Genomic DNA, 17,394 nt, shown 5'->3' with positions numbered 1-17,394 from the left:
GCTAAAACATTCTCAAACCCAAGTAGTCTATAGTTAACTGTTCTCTAGATAAGTTTTGATGTGGCAGTGTTGAACATCTTTACCAAGTGCTGGTTTCTTATAAAACGTGCTCTGCTGAGTGTCATACCTCAGTCAAGACCATTGGCAGCCAGAACCTTCCTGGGAAGGACAGTGGTGACTCAGGCTCACACTGCCCACAGAGCCTTGATGATCAGTGTTTGAGAGATGCAGGACCTGCATACTAGCTGTGGACCTCGGGTACGTTACATCCCAGGCTTGCTGTTTCGTTTTTCAATCAGAAGATGCTGTGAGGGCTGAGTATTGTGTCGAGTGGTCCCCGCCCAGCACCTGGCACCAATGTTTACTAGTGAGCATACAGTCTCAAGACCCGATACTTTAGGTCTGTCTTTGGTAAGAATCTATTCTTGACCTTCATCAATTTAAGCCGACCTGTATCCAGAATCACTCAATGCCAAATCTGCTCTATGCTGGTTAGCAAGTTCTTTTTTCATCTTTCACTTTTTAAAAAGAAAAGGCCCTCCCGTTGATCGTCGATTTGCTCGAGCGGGCCCAGTAACGTCTCCATTGGAGACTTTGTTGTTACTGTGTCTGGCATATCGAATACTCTCGTAGATTGCAAGAAAAAAAGAATTGCAAGAGTAAGTTATATGTAATATAATTACTAATCCTTCCCAGGACGAGTAGACACAATCTATCTTTGTATGAACTGCTATCTGAATAACCCTGGGGGAAAAACTTAGAATCAAGGAGAGCAAAATTATGTTCACTTTCACAAAAGCATGTTAAATGGCACCAGTGCAATTTAACAGAATATTTATTAATTTATTCCAAGAGCGTACATGACATCCCATCCTTCTGTCTGTTATCTCCATTATTGGGGAAAGTAACTGCTGAATCTTGACCCTAGCATCTTTTATTTCTCTAGAATGCAACCCATTTCCCCCACCCCTCACCCCTCCTGCCAGCAGCCTGGAACAGAGTAGGGCTAGGTACACTGATAGAGAAGAACAATTACACACAGAGAGAATCTGAGAGAAAGGAACGAACACCTAGCAGAAATTCCTCTAGAATTTGGATCAAGCAAATATACTAAGTGGACTCTGCAATATATTCTGAAAGGATTACAGAGCAGTTCATGGTCCGAGAGTTAAGAAGGCCTTACATGGTGATCCCCTGGCTCTGGAGGACCATGAGGCATTTCTAACTAATTACACAGGGATGAAGAGGAACAGTGTAAACAGACGACGTTTTACCACGATTGAGGCTTTGGTCCCTTCTGCCAGGATCTTGCTATGGACCTAATCTTACAGAATTTAAAAATCCTAGGAATTCCCATCAACTGAGACTATCCTACAGCTGCCAAATGTAAAAAACCATGTATCAATATGAACAATGTTTAAAGCATCATCAACTTAGGAGGGAGGGAGGGAGAGAGAAAGAGAGAGAGAGAGAATTCCTGTGGTACAAATTGGTACAAATATACAAAAAGACTACCAGTTGTGGGGTTATTTGTAATTTTTATCCAAGGTTAATGAAAAAGACTAAAAGTGCTAGAGATCTGGAATGTCAGATGATTCCTTCTGCTTATATATTACTTCACGGTGCATTCTTGTTTCAGTTAAGCCTCAGCACCTCATAGGAAAAAGGCTTCGGAATTAGTGGTTACTTGTACCAGGTTCCCCAGAAACAACCCAGACCTGCATCAGCAAACCCAATGGCATCTAGTCCCACTTGAGGGCGTCCCTCACTTGGTGACCTAGGACGACTCCATGCAGAGCCTGGAGCAGGGCCCAGTAGCTAAGGGAGCCACCGCACAGTGCATCACTGGACCTCAGTCTCTCTGTGTGTGTGGCCAGAGGGAGGCTTATTTATGAAAAATAGTCACAGACACCCAGGGGACCTGCTTGGACAAACCTGGGAACTGTTACTCTAGTAACACTTCTCTGTGTTAAAATACTACACTTCAGAAAAATAAAGAGAATAAGCATACCTTCAGTAAGAAACCACTCCTTTTAAAGTAGACTGAGATGATAAATCATGAAATACCAACGTTTTAAAAACCAATTTTTCATTTTATTTCAGCCACGGTAGGTTATCTAGGAGCAGTGACAAGCTCTGCTACTCGACGGTAAATCCATCAACTCTACACTACTTTGTAAGCTCGACCTCTCGTGTCACCCATACCTCAGTTATCAACGGTGCCTTAAAAAAAAGAAAGTATCAGAAAAGTTGTACCTGTCACATATATCATCCTATGGTCACGGTCACATTGCTGTCATTAGGGAACACCTGCCTGTAGGGACGGTAACAAGAGCCGTATTCTTCACTGTCGCCGTCCCTACCCCCTTTGCTTTAAAGAAGTGAAAGGATACTACAAGAAAGCAAGCATTCAAACCATCAAAAATAAGACAAATTTTAAGATTGAAAAAAATGTTAACAGGAGGGGTCACTGGCCCCTAGGCCTGCAGGGCACAGAACTGCTGGAACACGGCGAGGATGTGCGGGTCCAACTCGGCAGTGAAGAGCAGGTTCTCCAGGGTCACCATGTACTGCTGGATTATCTGGTGATGCTGTGACAGAGGAAAGCAAGAGTCAGGGCTGGGCAGGGCACCTGCAGGCCCCCGGAAATGCCCCTCGGCAGCACACCCACGTCACCGACTCCAAGGCGGCTCAGAAACTTTGAAATCCCAGAGCTGAGCAGGTGGGGATGCAGCTCAGTGCTACAAGCAGAGGCTGTGCGTGAGGGGCCCTGAGTCTGGACAAGGGCCTGCCCCCTCCCCCCAGTAGGTCTCTGACACGCTTCTGTGTATGTGGAAGCAGCAGCTCCTGCAGCCACCACCGGTTAGATGGGGTCAGCTAGGGATCTCTCGTGTCAGGACAGAGCGCAGCATAACTTAAATGGACCCCAAAGAACCCCACGCCGCGTTTCCTGATTTCTGTCACTGGGGCTGGGGGCCCACATGCTGGTACCTGGGGGACTCTGCTGGCCCGCATCACAGGCATGTCAAAAGCCTATGCTCAGCCCCTGAGCTCTCCAGCCCTCACTGTGTGTCAGAGAGAGAGAGAGGAGAGAAGGGACAGAGAAAAGTAGAGGAGATAAGAGTGTGGGGGAGAGAGGAGAGGAGAGAAGGGGGGGGGGAGAGAATGAGAGAGAGAGAGAGAAAGAGAGAGAGGGGTACCGAAAATGAAATACTCTATGTCCTCTCATGTCCCCTGAACATACTTGGGAGTTCCTGTAGGAACAAGGGTTGCTGATGCTTTTTTAGCTGATGATAAGGGTCCAGTGGGTAAGTTCATAGCCTTACGTGTATGTGGCCAACCTAGGTTTGATCCCCAGCACTGAATATGGATCTCCAAGTAAGGCCGATGTGGCCCTCAAAATCAAAACACTTTGACTGAGGTTTTCTAGCTGAGAGAAAGGCCAAATGGAAATCTGAGTAATAATCAATTTAAGATATTTTGGTAAGCGCTTTGGGCAGAAATGTGTCTGGACCCCACAGTAGGTTACTGTTGCCAGGCCACCCCAAGGAGGAAAGGGTGTTGTCACTCCGCCTGCTCCCCCTTGGCGACTCGGTGGCCGTCATCCTCCAGAGGCCATTGAACAGTCAGGCTTGGGCCCTCAGTGACGAAACTTGTTGGGCCTCACGGGATGGGGGGGGGGCGGGGGCCTGTCCTCCCCACCCCACCCCACCCCAAGGAAACCCCAAGTCATCACCCACAAACGGCCTCTCTGGCTCCTGATCAAGCTGCTCAATGGCCATGATCCCAGAGACTCAGGAGCAGATCTCTAAACCCAGTGGCTTTTGGCAGAACTTTCTCCAGATTTAAGTGTTAAAATTTTGGAATTTCAAAATCACATGGCCCTACTGGAGCCATGCGACATCACATGTTATTCATAACCAGCAATAGAACACAAATTGTCTACTGTTGCCTTTTCAGCAGATCTGAGAGTTGGGGTAAAATCCCAAATAATAATGGTGGGTCTGGTGTCAAAATATTGAATGTGATCAAAGTAGAGAGAGAGTAATGTAGAAATCATCTGCCCCACAAGTGGGGGGAGGGTGTGGGATGGGAGTATACCAGGGTTTTTGGTGGTGGAGAATGGGCACTGGTGAAGGTACGGGTGTTTCATTGTATGACCGAGACTTAGACCCAAAAGCTTTGTAACTGCTCTCACGGTAATTCAATAAATAAAATTATAAAAAATGAAAAAAAAAGTAAGGTAGAGTTTATGCACAATTTAATCAGCTAATCAGTGGCTGAATAAATAGCAGTACTCCTTCATAAAAAAAAAGTAAACTTGGCATTGTCATCCATGTTCCTCACACAGCCCCTCCCCACAGATCTCACCACAAATGCTCTGGTATCTGCCCTGGTAAATTATTTGATATTTAAGGTGGGTGATCACTTGTTTAGCCATCTGACATAGCCCTTATCACCACGGCATTATCTTTCTAGATGTTTTTATTTGGGATGAAGTAAAGTTACAGGACCCAAACCCACATCTTCACACATGCAAGGTGGCAAGTGCCCATCACTGAGCTACACCTCCAGCCCTCTCCCAGCACTGTTTATCTTTTTTTTTTCCTTTTTGGGTCACACAGGGGACCATATGGGATGCTGGGAATCGAACCCGGGTTGGCCACGTGCAAGGCAAATGCCCTACCCGCTGTGCTATCTCTCCAGCCCGTTTATCCTTTTCTTTTTCTAACCACTGCTCTTCAGTTCACAGAAAACCCAACATTCTAAGCATCACAAAAGCTAATTTATATTAAAGCTTTGTGGTAACATCATGTTAAAAAAAAAAAAGATATTTTGGTAAGTAACAGTAAAAGCAAATGTTGAGTTTAAGGGCCCATAGGAGCTATATAAATTGACAAACTTTGATGATTTTTTGGGGGAGGACGTACCTCCTGGCACTTCTGAACCGACTAGGCCAGTAACTCAATTTGAGAGCCCAAGATGTGGTGCCGGGGACCCCCAAGCCATCCTGGCATTAAGGGGACCTCTCAGGTTGCACCAGCAATGCTTGAGGATCGTGTGTGGCAGGGTGATCAGGCCAGGGATGGCCAAATGCAACTGAATCCCAGTATAATCTCTCCTAGCCCAAATTTGATGTTCTTAAGATGGGAAATCTCTGTGCTGAGAACAGAGCAGTCCATCGCCCCCGGATTCCCCCACAAACCTGCAAGAATATCTGCTGGAGCCTCTCTATGCAGTTCTTATACCAGGGAGTCAGGACACTGGTACCATCGGTCTCACAGCGGACCAGGTGCTCGGTGAGGATCATGATGAAACGCTGGAAGCGAGGAGGAAATTAGAGGATTAGAAGGGCTCTTACACTTCCCGCTCATGTCTAAGAGAGCTTACGGACTACCCCTGTGGTATTTATGCTAGTAATTTTCCTTCTTAGCATCTGAGGACAGAATCAGCAACATTACCAGGAATTTATGTAAAACTGTTTCATCAGGAGAGAAAACCGCCAAGAATATAGAGATGAGAAGTCGTTAACAAGGCACTCTCTTATGTTTTATGCAGAGAGACGCTCAAACAAGAATGCTGGGTGCGCAGCACAGTTAGGAGGTGTATGTGCTAATGGAGGTGAATAATCTTCTCTTTGGGTCACACCTCAGACTGTGCTTAGGGATCACTCCTGGCGGGGTTTGGGAGACCATACAGATGCTGGGGATCAAATCTGGGTTGGCCGCATGCAAGGTAAGCACTGTGACCACTGTACTACCTCTCCAACCCTCTACTGATGAATTTTTATTTCCTTTGTAAACTTTTATATTTTCAAACTCTTCTATAAATTGACATTAGGGAATAAAAACATTTTTCAAAACTAGAGAAATACATATTTTTTTCTTTTACATTCCAATCGATGAACAACGGGAGGATCGTGCTACCGTGCTACATTCCAATGTCCCAAGTGAAAATATGTACCTGAAATATAACAAGGAAGAGGTTCTTCTGTTCACTCTGGGCCGATTCCACTTTTTCTTGCAGTCTTTCTATTTGTTCCTCAAGAGCCCCATCTTTCCTGTCACTGCCTCTGTCGTCATCATCACTTCGCTACAGAATGCAAAGGAACAAATTAAAATCCCGCCCAGAATTCCAGCGTACTATATCCCCCGAGGCAAGGGGCAGGGTGTGACTGTACCTGATCACCTGTGACAGTTAAGTTCTCTGCGCACTCCGATCCCCCCCTCCCCCCAGTCCTTCTCTAGGCCATGGAGATGTTGTGAGGCCTGAATCAGGAGCAAAGGCACAGATATGCTGCACTCGATCAGAAACTTATTCCCCTCCAGGACAGTGGGAGGAAACGAGGGGCACAGCCTTCCTTTTCAAATGAAAAGAGTTTAAACTCAGGGGAAATATACAGTCAATACTTGTTACTCATCAGAGTGGTGTCTCACTGTCTAGGACGGTTGCTGCAAACACTGGATTAGTGACAACAGAACCACTGTTTGGGGGGGATCCAAGATTAGGTTCCTGTGAGCCCCTTGGCACGGGGAAAGATGTGACCCCGAAGTAAAATACAATGGGGGGCTGGAGTGATAGTACAGCGGGCAGGGTGTTTGCCTTCCATGCAGCCTACCAGGGTTTGATTCGATCCCCTGAGTGTAGAGCCAAGAGAAAGTACTGAGCAGAGCTGCTGAGGCCCCAAACCCAAAAGACAACCAACAAGAAAAGAAAAGGTTGGTTCCTCCTCAATAAAAGACTGACTCAAGACTTACCCGTTTGTGCTGTCTTGCAAGCTTTTCTTTAGCTTCCTCTAACTCCTTCTGGATCTTCAGAACATGCTTGTTCATCTTACGAATGGTGGAGTGCAAGATTTCCCAAACAAACAGCCTTAAAGTAATAATACAGCATTTGCTTACTATATATTTTGTTACTGTATGTTAAGCTATGTTGTAGAAAACAAGACCTCCACTTTTATAACCTACACATTACAAATTTGGTACCAGGGAATCAAGGACCTCAGATATACAAAGCAGGCACAATACCACTGAACTATATCACAGACCTGAGAAAGCCTTCCACACCGTGGACACAATTAATCACCATGCTCCAGCAACATATACCTTTTCTTCTACTGTAACTTCTACAAGCCTCTAGGTTCCAGGCTTGCCCCTGTCAGTTTTCTCATTTACATACTCTTCAAGACATAGAGAAAGTAATTATAAATCCACTGAAACAGCAGACCAGAAAAAAAAAAGTCCATCTTGAACAAATATACCTCTCTCCTCTTAACAGCATTTTTTCTTGAAATGTGAGGCTCGTTTTGCATGGATTACAATCAGCCAATTATCTAGGAACATTTAACTCATTAGCTGATAATGCTCTTAATGTGAAGATTCACAAATGAGGTAAGGGACCAGAGAGCAAGAACAGGGTTGAAGCACACGCCCGGCATGTGGCTGGCCCTGGAAACACTGCGGGTCCCGAGTGGTCTTTGGGACCTCGCACTACATCACTGACCTCGTTGTCAGAGGCCTCCTCTCCCCACAAAAATGTACAGAAAAATTAGTTACGTATAAATGAGCCAAGGAGCTGAGATGTGGCTCAGTGGTTAGCACTTGCCTTGCATTTCTGAGACCTGGATTGGATCCCTGGTACGGCATGGTACAAGCCGGGAATACTCCTGAGCCCCTCAACTCCCTTAACCCCACCAGGTATGCCCCCCAAAAAAAGATCCCCCCAAAATCCATAAACAAAATATACAAATTTTTTAGAAACCAGCTACCTCAAAGAACCAAAACTGTCTTGTATATAGCTTTAAAATGTTACTTAAGGGCTGGGGATGTGTCTCAATGGTAAAGTGTATGCTTGCATGCATGGAAACCCATGGGCTTGACCCGACAGCACTGGAGTGGGGGAGAAAGGGGACCAGCAGATATGTACAAGGTGGCCAGTAGAGAATTCAGACACTTGGTCTGAAGAGGCCTTAGGTGTGAGGCCCAGCATGACTGCTGGCAAAGCCCTCAGGTAGCAGCACTGGAGCACCCCTGCCCAGAGGCCCCTTGAATACTGTTTGGGAGAACCTTCCCCTCAAAAAAAGAAGTCGCTCAGGTAGTTCGTATTTTCAAAAGAGCTTCTTAACTACTTTTCTGCCTATAATCTAGATCTCCTAATCTCAGGATGTGCACAAATGTGTACTTTCTGCAAATTTGACTGGGACAACAACAGTTGAACAATGATAAAACAATTTGCTCAAAAACTGCCAAGGACATTTGCAGACAGGAAGAAGAGACCAGACTAGAGTGGAGGAGACAGCTCAAGTGACAGACCACATGTCCAGCATGATTTCTGTAACATCAGCAGAGCTGGATTCCTATTCCACCAGGGACCCTGAATGCCCAGGGCCAAACCGAACGGGGAAGAGGGAGAGGAAATGCCTTGCAGAGTTTGGAATACTTCAAGCCAGAGCACCCCAGGGCAACTATCAATTCAATAATGCTGATGTTGGCACTGCACTTAGTTGTAAGCCTCTGTGTGAGCTTTTTAAGCATGCTCACGTTCGGAGCATGGAAAATAGTAAAATCTACACCCCCCCCCCCCCCCCCCAGAGAGGATTTGAGTTGTATTATTACAACTCTGTATTATTCAGGATAACAATAAACACTTGTACGTGGTCAGTTTCCCGAGAACTAGAGAACCTAGGAATGCCTTTCTACTGTCCCCACTTGTGAATGTCAGTTTGGCTGATACTGTAATATTCACGCACACCCTCTTGCCAGTTTATTTCAGATCCATCTCCTATCGGTAAGAGCAAAATGGAGAGGAGAAAGGCCTTGATGGGTTTTCAAGTCTCTGGCTCAAAAGGTCAGAGCTCACAATCTTCAGGAGGGGGGGTTCAGCCCCCGCGTACCCTTGGGCATGGCGCCAATGCCCAGCACTCTTTCCTTCAGGAGAGGAGTGACTGAAAATAAAACATCTGAGCTCAGCGCAGGTCTTTATGACAGAAGTGAGAGCTCCCGCCCCTCCAGGCAGGCACGCGGGCTCTCACCAGGCCTTTCCCAACATGATGCATACTTGATCTAAGACATGGCTGTCTCCCAGTTCCGGGCACAGCTCCAGGTCCTCAATGGAGCTGGAACTCTTCCCCACATCCCATTCTGCCTTGCTGAGTCTTGAAATACAGCCTGATGGTCTCTCCCGAGTCTGCACCCTGACACAGCAGCATTCTGATCTGTCAGTTGAGTCCGAAATCCTTACATGTGCCCCTAAAGTAGCCATGACTTTATTTCCAGGAACCTTTGCCAAGTGGATACTATCACACTGGGCCAGCACTATTCTGATATGGGGCCGAATGTGGCTGAATTTGGAGTTCACAGATCAGATAATTCTACATAAAACCAAATCTTAGATAATCTTACCTGGTAAAGTCACGAGAGAGTTCTGAAGAGAAGATCCAATTTGCTACCGCAGCACAATCAACAATTTGTGTACGTATCATCTTATCCACAAGCACAGCTATCATCTACAATGAAATATTATTAGGGTAAGTCATACTTATATACAGGCCTTACTAATTCCATTGCTACAAGACAAAATAGGAGGGGCTGTGACATTCGTTTTCATAGTGTATAGAGCTTATTATTCTATCTTCTGCCCTTATCAGAAATAGTATAGTAAGTACAAGAATACAGCACTGTGGCTGAGTGAATGAAAAGGAAAACTAAATGGTAACACTTTAATCTTAATATTAGGTAATATATAAACAAAACATTATAATATAAAATTTTAAACATTTAAGAATGTTTTTTCATTTTTAAAGTTAAATATATTCCAAAATAAAATCTATTTTAATTCTTCTTTATAATACACAGCATTAATGTGAAAATGATATACTGACATCTGAGAAATCTGGAGCCTGTTTGTAGAAACTGGATGAACTAGGAAACTGATACAATCATCCACGCAAGAGGCACACATACTAAGTATTAAAACATGCAGATATGTTCCACAAATCAGAACACTTGCTCTTTGTGGAATGAACATCATTACTTCCATGTCACTGGAAAAATTAGGTTTAAAAACCATTGTATAGATCATACACCATGACCAAGTAGGATTCATCCCAGGGATGCAAGGATGGTTTAACATTCGAAAATCAATCAACATAATCCATCATATCAACAAAAGAAAAGATAAAAAGCATATGATTATATCAATAGATGCAGAGAAAGCATTTGACAAGATCCAGCACCCCTTTATGATGAAAACCCTAGCCAAAATGGGTATAGAGGGGACCTTCCTCAACATAATTAAAGCCATCTACCACAAGCCTACAGCAAGCATCATCCTCAATGGGGAAAAACTGAGAGCCTTCCCTCTAAGATCAGGGACGAGACAGGGATGCCCACTCTCTCCACTTCTGTTCAATATAGTACTGGAAGTACTTGCAATAGCGATTAGGCAAGAAAAAGATATTAAGGGCATTCAGGTAGGAAAGGAAGAAATCAAGCTCTCACTATTCGCAGATGATATGATACTCTACTTAGAGAACCCAATAACCTCCACCAAAAAACTCCTAGAAACAATAGACTCATATAGTAAAGTTGCAGGTTATAAAATCAATACCCAAAAGTCCATGGCTTTCCTATACGCAAACAGTGAGAGAGAAGAAAGCAACATGAAAAAAACAATCCCGTTCACAATTGTGCCCCAGAAAATCAAGTACCTAGGAATCAGCTTAACTAAGGAAGTAAAGGACCTGTACAAAGAAAACTACAAAACGCTACTTCAGGAAATAAAAGAGGACATGAGGAAATGGAAAGATATCCCCTGCTCATGGGTCGGGAGACTTAACATTGTCAAAATGGCAATACTACCGAAAGCATTGTATAAATTCAATGCAATCCCTATAAGGATACCCATGACATTCTTCAAAGAAATGGAGCAAACACTCTTGAAATTTATATGGAACAATAAGCCCCCACGAATAGCTAAAGCAATTCTTGGGAAAAAGAAAATGGGAGGAATCAACCTCCCGAACTTCAAAGTGTACTACAAAGCAGTAATAATTAAAACAGCATGGTACTGGAACAAAGGCAGAACTGCAGACCAATGGAACAGGGTTGAATACACTGACATCTCCCCTCAATCATATGATCATCTAATCTTTGATAAAGGTGCAAGTAATGTGAAGTGGAGTAAGGAAAGCCTCTTTAATAAATTATGTTGGCATCATTGGACGGCTACATGCAAAAAAATAGGCTCAGAACTCTGCCTAACACCATGTACAAAAGTAAGATCAAAATGGATTAAAGACCTCAACATCAGACCAGAAACCATAAGGTACATTGAAAATAAAGTTGGCAAAACTCTCCATGATATTGAAGCTAATGGTATCTTCAAAGATGCCACGCCACTGGCCAAGCAAGTGAAAACAGAGATAGATAAATGGGACTATCTTAAACTAAGAAGCTTCTGCACCTCCAAAGGAACAGTGACCAAAATACAAAGACAGTCTACAGAATGGGAAAGGATATTCGCCAAATACACATCTGACAAGGGGTTGATATCCAGGATATACAAAATACTGGTTAAACTCCACAAGAAGAAAACATCCAATCCCATCCAAAAATGGGGCAATGAAATTAACAGAAACTTTCTCAAAGAAGAAATCCGAATGGCAAAAAAGCACATGAGAAAATGCTCTACATCATTAATCATCAGAGAGATGCAGATCAAAACCACAATGAGATACCATCTCACACCTCAGAGACTGGCCCACATTCAAAAGAACAAAAGCAACCAATGCTGGCGTGGATGTGGCGAGAAAAGGGACACTCCTTCATTGTTGGTGGGAATGTCCACTGGTTCAGCCCTTCTGGACAACAGTATGGACGATTCTCAAAAAATTAGAAATTGAGCTCCCATTTGACCCAGCAATACCACTCCTGGGAATATATCCCAGAGAGGCAAAAATGTATAGTCGAAGTGACATCTGCACTTGTTTGTTCATTGCAGCACTCTTTACAATAGCCACAAACTGGAAGAAACCTGAATGCCCAAGAACAGATGACTGGTTAAAGAAACTTTGGTACATCTACACAATGGAGTACTATGTAGCTGTTAGAAAAGATGAAGTCATGAAATTTACATACAAGTGGTATAATATGGAAAGTATCATGCTAAGCGAAATGAGTCAGAAAGAGAGGGATAGACATAGAAAGATTGCATTCATCTGGGGGATATAAAGTAACAAAGTATGAGACTAATACCCAAGAATAGCTGAGATCAGCACCAGGAGGATTACTCCATAACTTAGAGGCCAGCCGGGTATCCTAGAGGAAAGGGCAGTTCAGATAGAGAAGGGAGCACCAAATAAAGGATGTTTGGAGGATCCTCCCAGGAGGGGAGATGCATGTCGAAAGTAGACTATGGACTGAACATGTTTGCCACTCAATGCCTCTTTTGCAGACCACAACACCCAAACGGAGAGAGAGAACACAGGGGATTGTCCTGCCACAGAGGTAGGGGGGGATGGGGGGATGGGGGTGGGAGGGATATTATCCATGGTGGTGAAAAACGGGCACTGGTGGAGGGATGGGTATCTGATCATTGTATAATTGAAACCCAAGCACAAAAAAAATTGTAAATCTACAACTGTAAAAAAATAAAAAAATAAAAATAAAAAAAAAAAATAAAAACCATTGTATATATAAGCAGAATCGGGTTTATGTTTGTATACATAAAGTAATGGAATTAACTGCTCCACATTAATAACTACGCCTAATCAGAAACTCAACTTGTCTAAGTAAGTAGATTTTACCTGTGGGTGGTTTCTCCAGACTTCAAACATAACTCTCAGAACATGTAATTTTCCTTCATCACTTTCAGCTAGGGTTTTGAAGACTTCATGAAACCTTATTATAATAGTAGGAGAGCAGAGGGGATAACAAACTTTGTTATGCAATGCCATATTTTCAAAGTCCTTTCAACGTTACTAAATTTAACAGTCAACCTTCAATACAACATATAAATAACCAAAGGTTAGCCATTAAGGGTATAAAAGGTATGACCAGGAATTCAGTTTGTATGGAATTGGTCACACAATCTTAAGAGCACTACGCTGTTAGTAGCCTAAGGTTACAGTGTGTAATCTATTAAGAACACACGAGGGCTAAGGAATTCTCCAAATAGAGGTGAAGTAACCATAAACCTTTTGTGGTATCTGCTAAGCAAAAGTCTAGGGAACTAAGCACTGAAGGGCCCAGTTTCACTGTTTGGCTGGAAGAACTACAGACTCTTTTGCTTTTGAGTGGTGTGATGAGTTAGGAAACTCTGTCTTTAGATGTCAACCTTTGTGGCACTGCCCCAAATGGAGCTGGCTCCACTTGTGCTCACCTTCCTGAAGAGAGGTGGAGCTTCCTGTGTGGGTGGGAGTGACACTGTCTTAGGGAACCATTATTTTCACTAGTTTCTCCACAGGTCTATGTGAAAATGTGAACACTTCATGTTGAGATGCAGACTTACATAGAGACGGAAAGGGTCAGGACAAAGTGTGCAGTTACCATAACCGGAAACTACTGATCAAATTACTTAATTCTGTGATAAAGATGCTTATATTCAACCGTGGCACCTGAGAGTTACTGTATCACTAGCATAACAATGATATGACGTTACCAACATTCAAGAAAGGCTGTGGGTTCTTACTAAACTTACTTTGCGAGAGCACTGAAGGAGTGGCTGAAGGACTTGGCTGCCAAGTGTAGCAGGGTCTGCACAAAGACCTCTATTTTCAATGGGTTAAAACTGAATCCTTCATCTGAAAAATACCACAGTGAGACAATGAGAAAAGTCTAAGGTAACAATTCCTGGGTCTCCAACTAGAATGCCAAGCAGACAGCAGGCTCACACACAAATAACTCAAGACACTCATGGACGATTTCTGAGTTACCAGTAAGAAATAAAAGGCCATTAAAACACTGATTAAAACACTCATATGCTTTTTTTTGGGTCACACTTGGCAGTACTCAAGGTTTACTCCTAGCTCTGTGCTCAGGGACCCACACACAGGGGTTAGACCAGGGTCTGCTGCCAGCAAGGCTATGTATTGCCTGACCCCTGTATTCTCTCTCCAGCCAGCCCCTATAAAACTAATCTTAACTCTTAGATTTGAAGGATGGTTTCCTTATGGTTCACCATCAGTTTCTTCACGGTTGCTATTTTGGTATCTGGGTCACACCCAGCAATGCTTGGGGGCTAATTCTCGAGGTGCCAGGGCACCATCATACAGTGTCAGGGATTGATCTGGATCTGTCCTATGCAAAGTACATGCTCTATCCCTCTAAGCTACCCGATCCGTTTCTCTTAAAGAACTAGAGATTCCCATGCTTGTTTCTCTCCATACAGTGGTGAGATGTTAATACAAAAACATTAGAGTAAACCTTTAACTTTGAAAAGTGTTACAAGACGTCTAAAATAGTTAAAAAAAAAAAAAGCCCGACAATGTATTATTTTAATACCTTCATTATGACTTACACTTCCAAATAAAACATTTCCCCCTGAAAATGGCTACCCAGATGTCTCAGTCACCTTTTTCAGTTGTTTCAACTGTATCCGTGATGTCTTTGTTTTGTGTGGTCCTGCGTTGTCTCATTTAACTGTAATTTCATGGTATGCTTGTGGACTCATTTATGGATTCAGGTAAATGTAGGAGTTATTTTGTTAATTTTTACACTTTAGTGTGGGGCAGCAGGGATACTCAATGATTTGGCTGAAATCATATGGTCTGCACTCAGCACACTGCAACAGCTTAAATTGGAGGAAAACCCAATTTTGTAATATACCAGATTTTCTGTTAGAAACTTTCTGATCTGTTCTTTGGTCTATACCTGGCAGTAACCACGCCTTATCTCTGTCTTGCTCAGAGATCACTCCCTGTGGTGCTGGGGGATGATATGGGATGCCGGGGATGAACCCGAGTCAGCTACATGCAAAGCAGAGGCCCTACCTGCGGTACTATCACTTTGGCCCCCTCCTGTTGGAAATGTGGAGTGGAAAACAAGAAACGTTTAAGTATCTTTTTTGGGGGGCAGACGAGGAGTCGGATTACTCTCTATGGTGCTTGGGGATCTCTGTGTTCAAAGGTCACTCCTAGCAGTGTTTAGGAACTGTACAGGGACTGAACTGGTGTCCTGAGAGAAACTCCCATTGTCAATTATAGTCTATGCTTTAGCATATGCTTGGTTCTACTCAAGAAGTATTTAACCCCTTACCATCATCGTCATCCTGGTTAGGATTTGGTACATCTTTCAGAATGCTGAAGATTTCATCATTGGTTGCTTTACTTTTAAAGGCAACAGATAAACAGAGGGCAACAGAATGTCCAGGAAGAGAATCTAAGAACAGAGAGAAACGGGGAAGAGAGGGAGTAAGGCCAGGGTTTTATTTGCAAACTGTTTCAAAACTGAAAACTTTGCATATTTGCCTTTCAAAACAGAGTCTCCTATCCCCCCAAATCAGTATTTAATTTGTACAAGTTAAAGTTTTAATAGTCAATGATTTAGTCCTTTCAATGGAAAAGTCCATGTTTTATCATACAGAATAAGTCATAATTCTCAATACATACATCCTTAAGAACATTTAATCAAAATTCAGAGCACACTGGGGGTGGGGAAGAAGGGGACAGAGGTTAATCTCCCTAAGGGATGAGATGAAATGTGGACAGTGACAGCTGCCTACAACAGCCCCCAAGTCCCATCAGTGGTTGTAAGTAGAGAACTAGTGTTATTTCTTTTATTTTTTGCCAATGGCCCTTTATCTTTTTCCTGAGACAGAAAAAACTGAGTCTGAGTTTGAACAAGGTTTGAAAGTTTTTGTCAGTTTCTCCCCTCCCCTGACATAAGTCTGCAAAAGCTTGATCCTTACACCAAGACTTCATGTGTCTATTAGTTAAAACCTGACTGCATAAAACGTGCCCCAGTGAATTCTGCAAGCCATTCCCAGAACAAGAAATCCACTCTTTTGCGGGGCAGGTTAGGATTAGATTTAGGGCTGGGGTTAGGGTTAGAAATTAATTTTTCTCGTAAGGTAGACGAGAGCTAACAAAAAGGCAATCCTGGCAGAGAATCAGTGACTAAGAATCTGAAATGAATAAAGTCAATTATAACATGTCATTTGTACTGTGCGCTTTACCCTGAAATTAGGGGAGAAAAATCCATGAAGGAAAATAGGGCCCTGCCACTGAAGAGCCTACATTCCAGCCGGAGAACCAAGACAGTCACATAAATTTGCCAGCGAGGATTTCAAATTGGCTTACTCGGGTTTCAAAATGTTAAACTTGAGTGGACCCCAGAGGAGGAACTGGAACTAGAAAGGGCTTTTCAGATGGGAACAAAGGCACAAACTAAAGAAGACACCACGAGAGAAAAAAAAAACATGGAACCATGGGCCTGGCAGGAACAAAGGGTTGTTGGGGAGGAACCGTAAAATAACAGACTATTTAGTGGCCTTAAACGCTAGGCTCGCCTTTATTAGAGGAGGGGAAAGGCTCGGTCCCCAGCAGCAGTTTAGCTCTCTGGTATTAAGGGCCCCCCGAGTCAGTGTAGGACAAAAGAGTGCCCTCCTGGGCCTGCACCAAGGGTTCTTCCTCAGAGCAGCACAGAGGGTAGGGGTGCGGCTGCCGGCAGGCCCAGGTCTGAGTTGCAGTTCTCTCATCACAAGGTTCTCACCACAACTCTCTCTTTGAAGCCATTTTCTCTCTCAAAAATAAATTTTTTTTTTTTAAGCCTTGGGACAAACTGAGTTTATTTCGAGGGAAACAGACATAGGCACAGATGTAGAACAGGGTGCCGAGGAGATAGGGAGGAGTGGACTCAGAAAGCAGAAAGCTGCTATACCACGTGAACAGAAGGCTCGTGAGGTAGCCTGGTCAGTGCACCTGAGAAGACTAACTTGGCAAAGCTACATTTAGCTTATGCCACCAGCGATCACCAATGTACAGCAGCTTACTCAGCTTACTACACTACCTCCATGAAGTCTAGGTACTTGTAAAGTGCAAGCAGCAGATCAAGCTGACTCTCATCCACAGCGTAATCTCTGACCATGTGACCAGAGAGTGAAACCATGTTTTGGAATTTACTTCTTGAGGCATACTGATGATCCGGGTCTCTGTGCACCTGTATCCCCAAGCACCCCAAAACTGAACTTACGCTGGATAATATATATCAACTGGACACATTTCCATTTCACTAAGTTCTGGCTATAAATTTACCCTGCTAAACCTATGTTATCTTGAATGCAACAATATAAAAAGAAAAAAATTGAGGAATAATAACTAAGTAGATCTGATGAATCCTCAAAGGATTTCAAGGCGAATAAAACAGAGGAAAAGCATAGATCTCCTTTAAAATGACA

The 17,394-nt window shown here is 43.4% G+C and overlaps 1 protein-coding gene across 2 annotated transcripts in view; it reads right to left on the bottom strand.

Moving 5' to 3' along the window:
- Positions 1-2,420: 2,420 nt before the first annotated feature.
- NCBP1 (nuclear cap binding protein subunit 1) overlaps positions 2,421-17,394 on the bottom strand; it is a 40,502-nt gene continuing 25,528 nt past the window's right edge. For both annotated transcript variants that reach the window (XM_056117024.1, XM_056117025.1), the window contains 8 exons: positions 15,255-15,377; positions 13,699-13,801; positions 12,806-12,899; positions 9,402-9,505; positions 6,759-6,873; positions 5,965-6,093; positions 5,207-5,320; positions 2,421-2,591 (listed from right to left, as the gene is read on the bottom strand). In XM_056117024.1, the coding sequence (XP_055972999.1) occupies positions 2,478-2,591; positions 5,207-5,320; positions 5,965-6,093; positions 6,759-6,873; positions 9,402-9,505; positions 12,806-12,899; positions 13,699-13,801; positions 15,255-15,377 (896 nt within the window). In that variant the 3' untranslated portion in view covers positions 2,421-2,477. The remainder of the gene's footprint in view (positions 2,592-5,206; positions 5,321-5,964; positions 6,094-6,758; positions 6,874-9,401; positions 9,506-12,805; positions 12,900-13,698; positions 13,802-15,254; positions 15,378-17,394) is intronic.

Source organism: Sorex fumeus, unplaced genomic scaffold, assembly GCF_029834395.1.
Source record: "Sorex fumeus unplaced genomic scaffold, SorFum_2.1 ptg000034l, whole genome shotgun sequence".
NCBI lineage: Eukaryota > Metazoa > Chordata > Mammalia > Eulipotyphla > Soricidae > Sorex > Sorex fumeus.
This window is presented reverse-complemented; position numbering and strand designations above follow the sequence as displayed.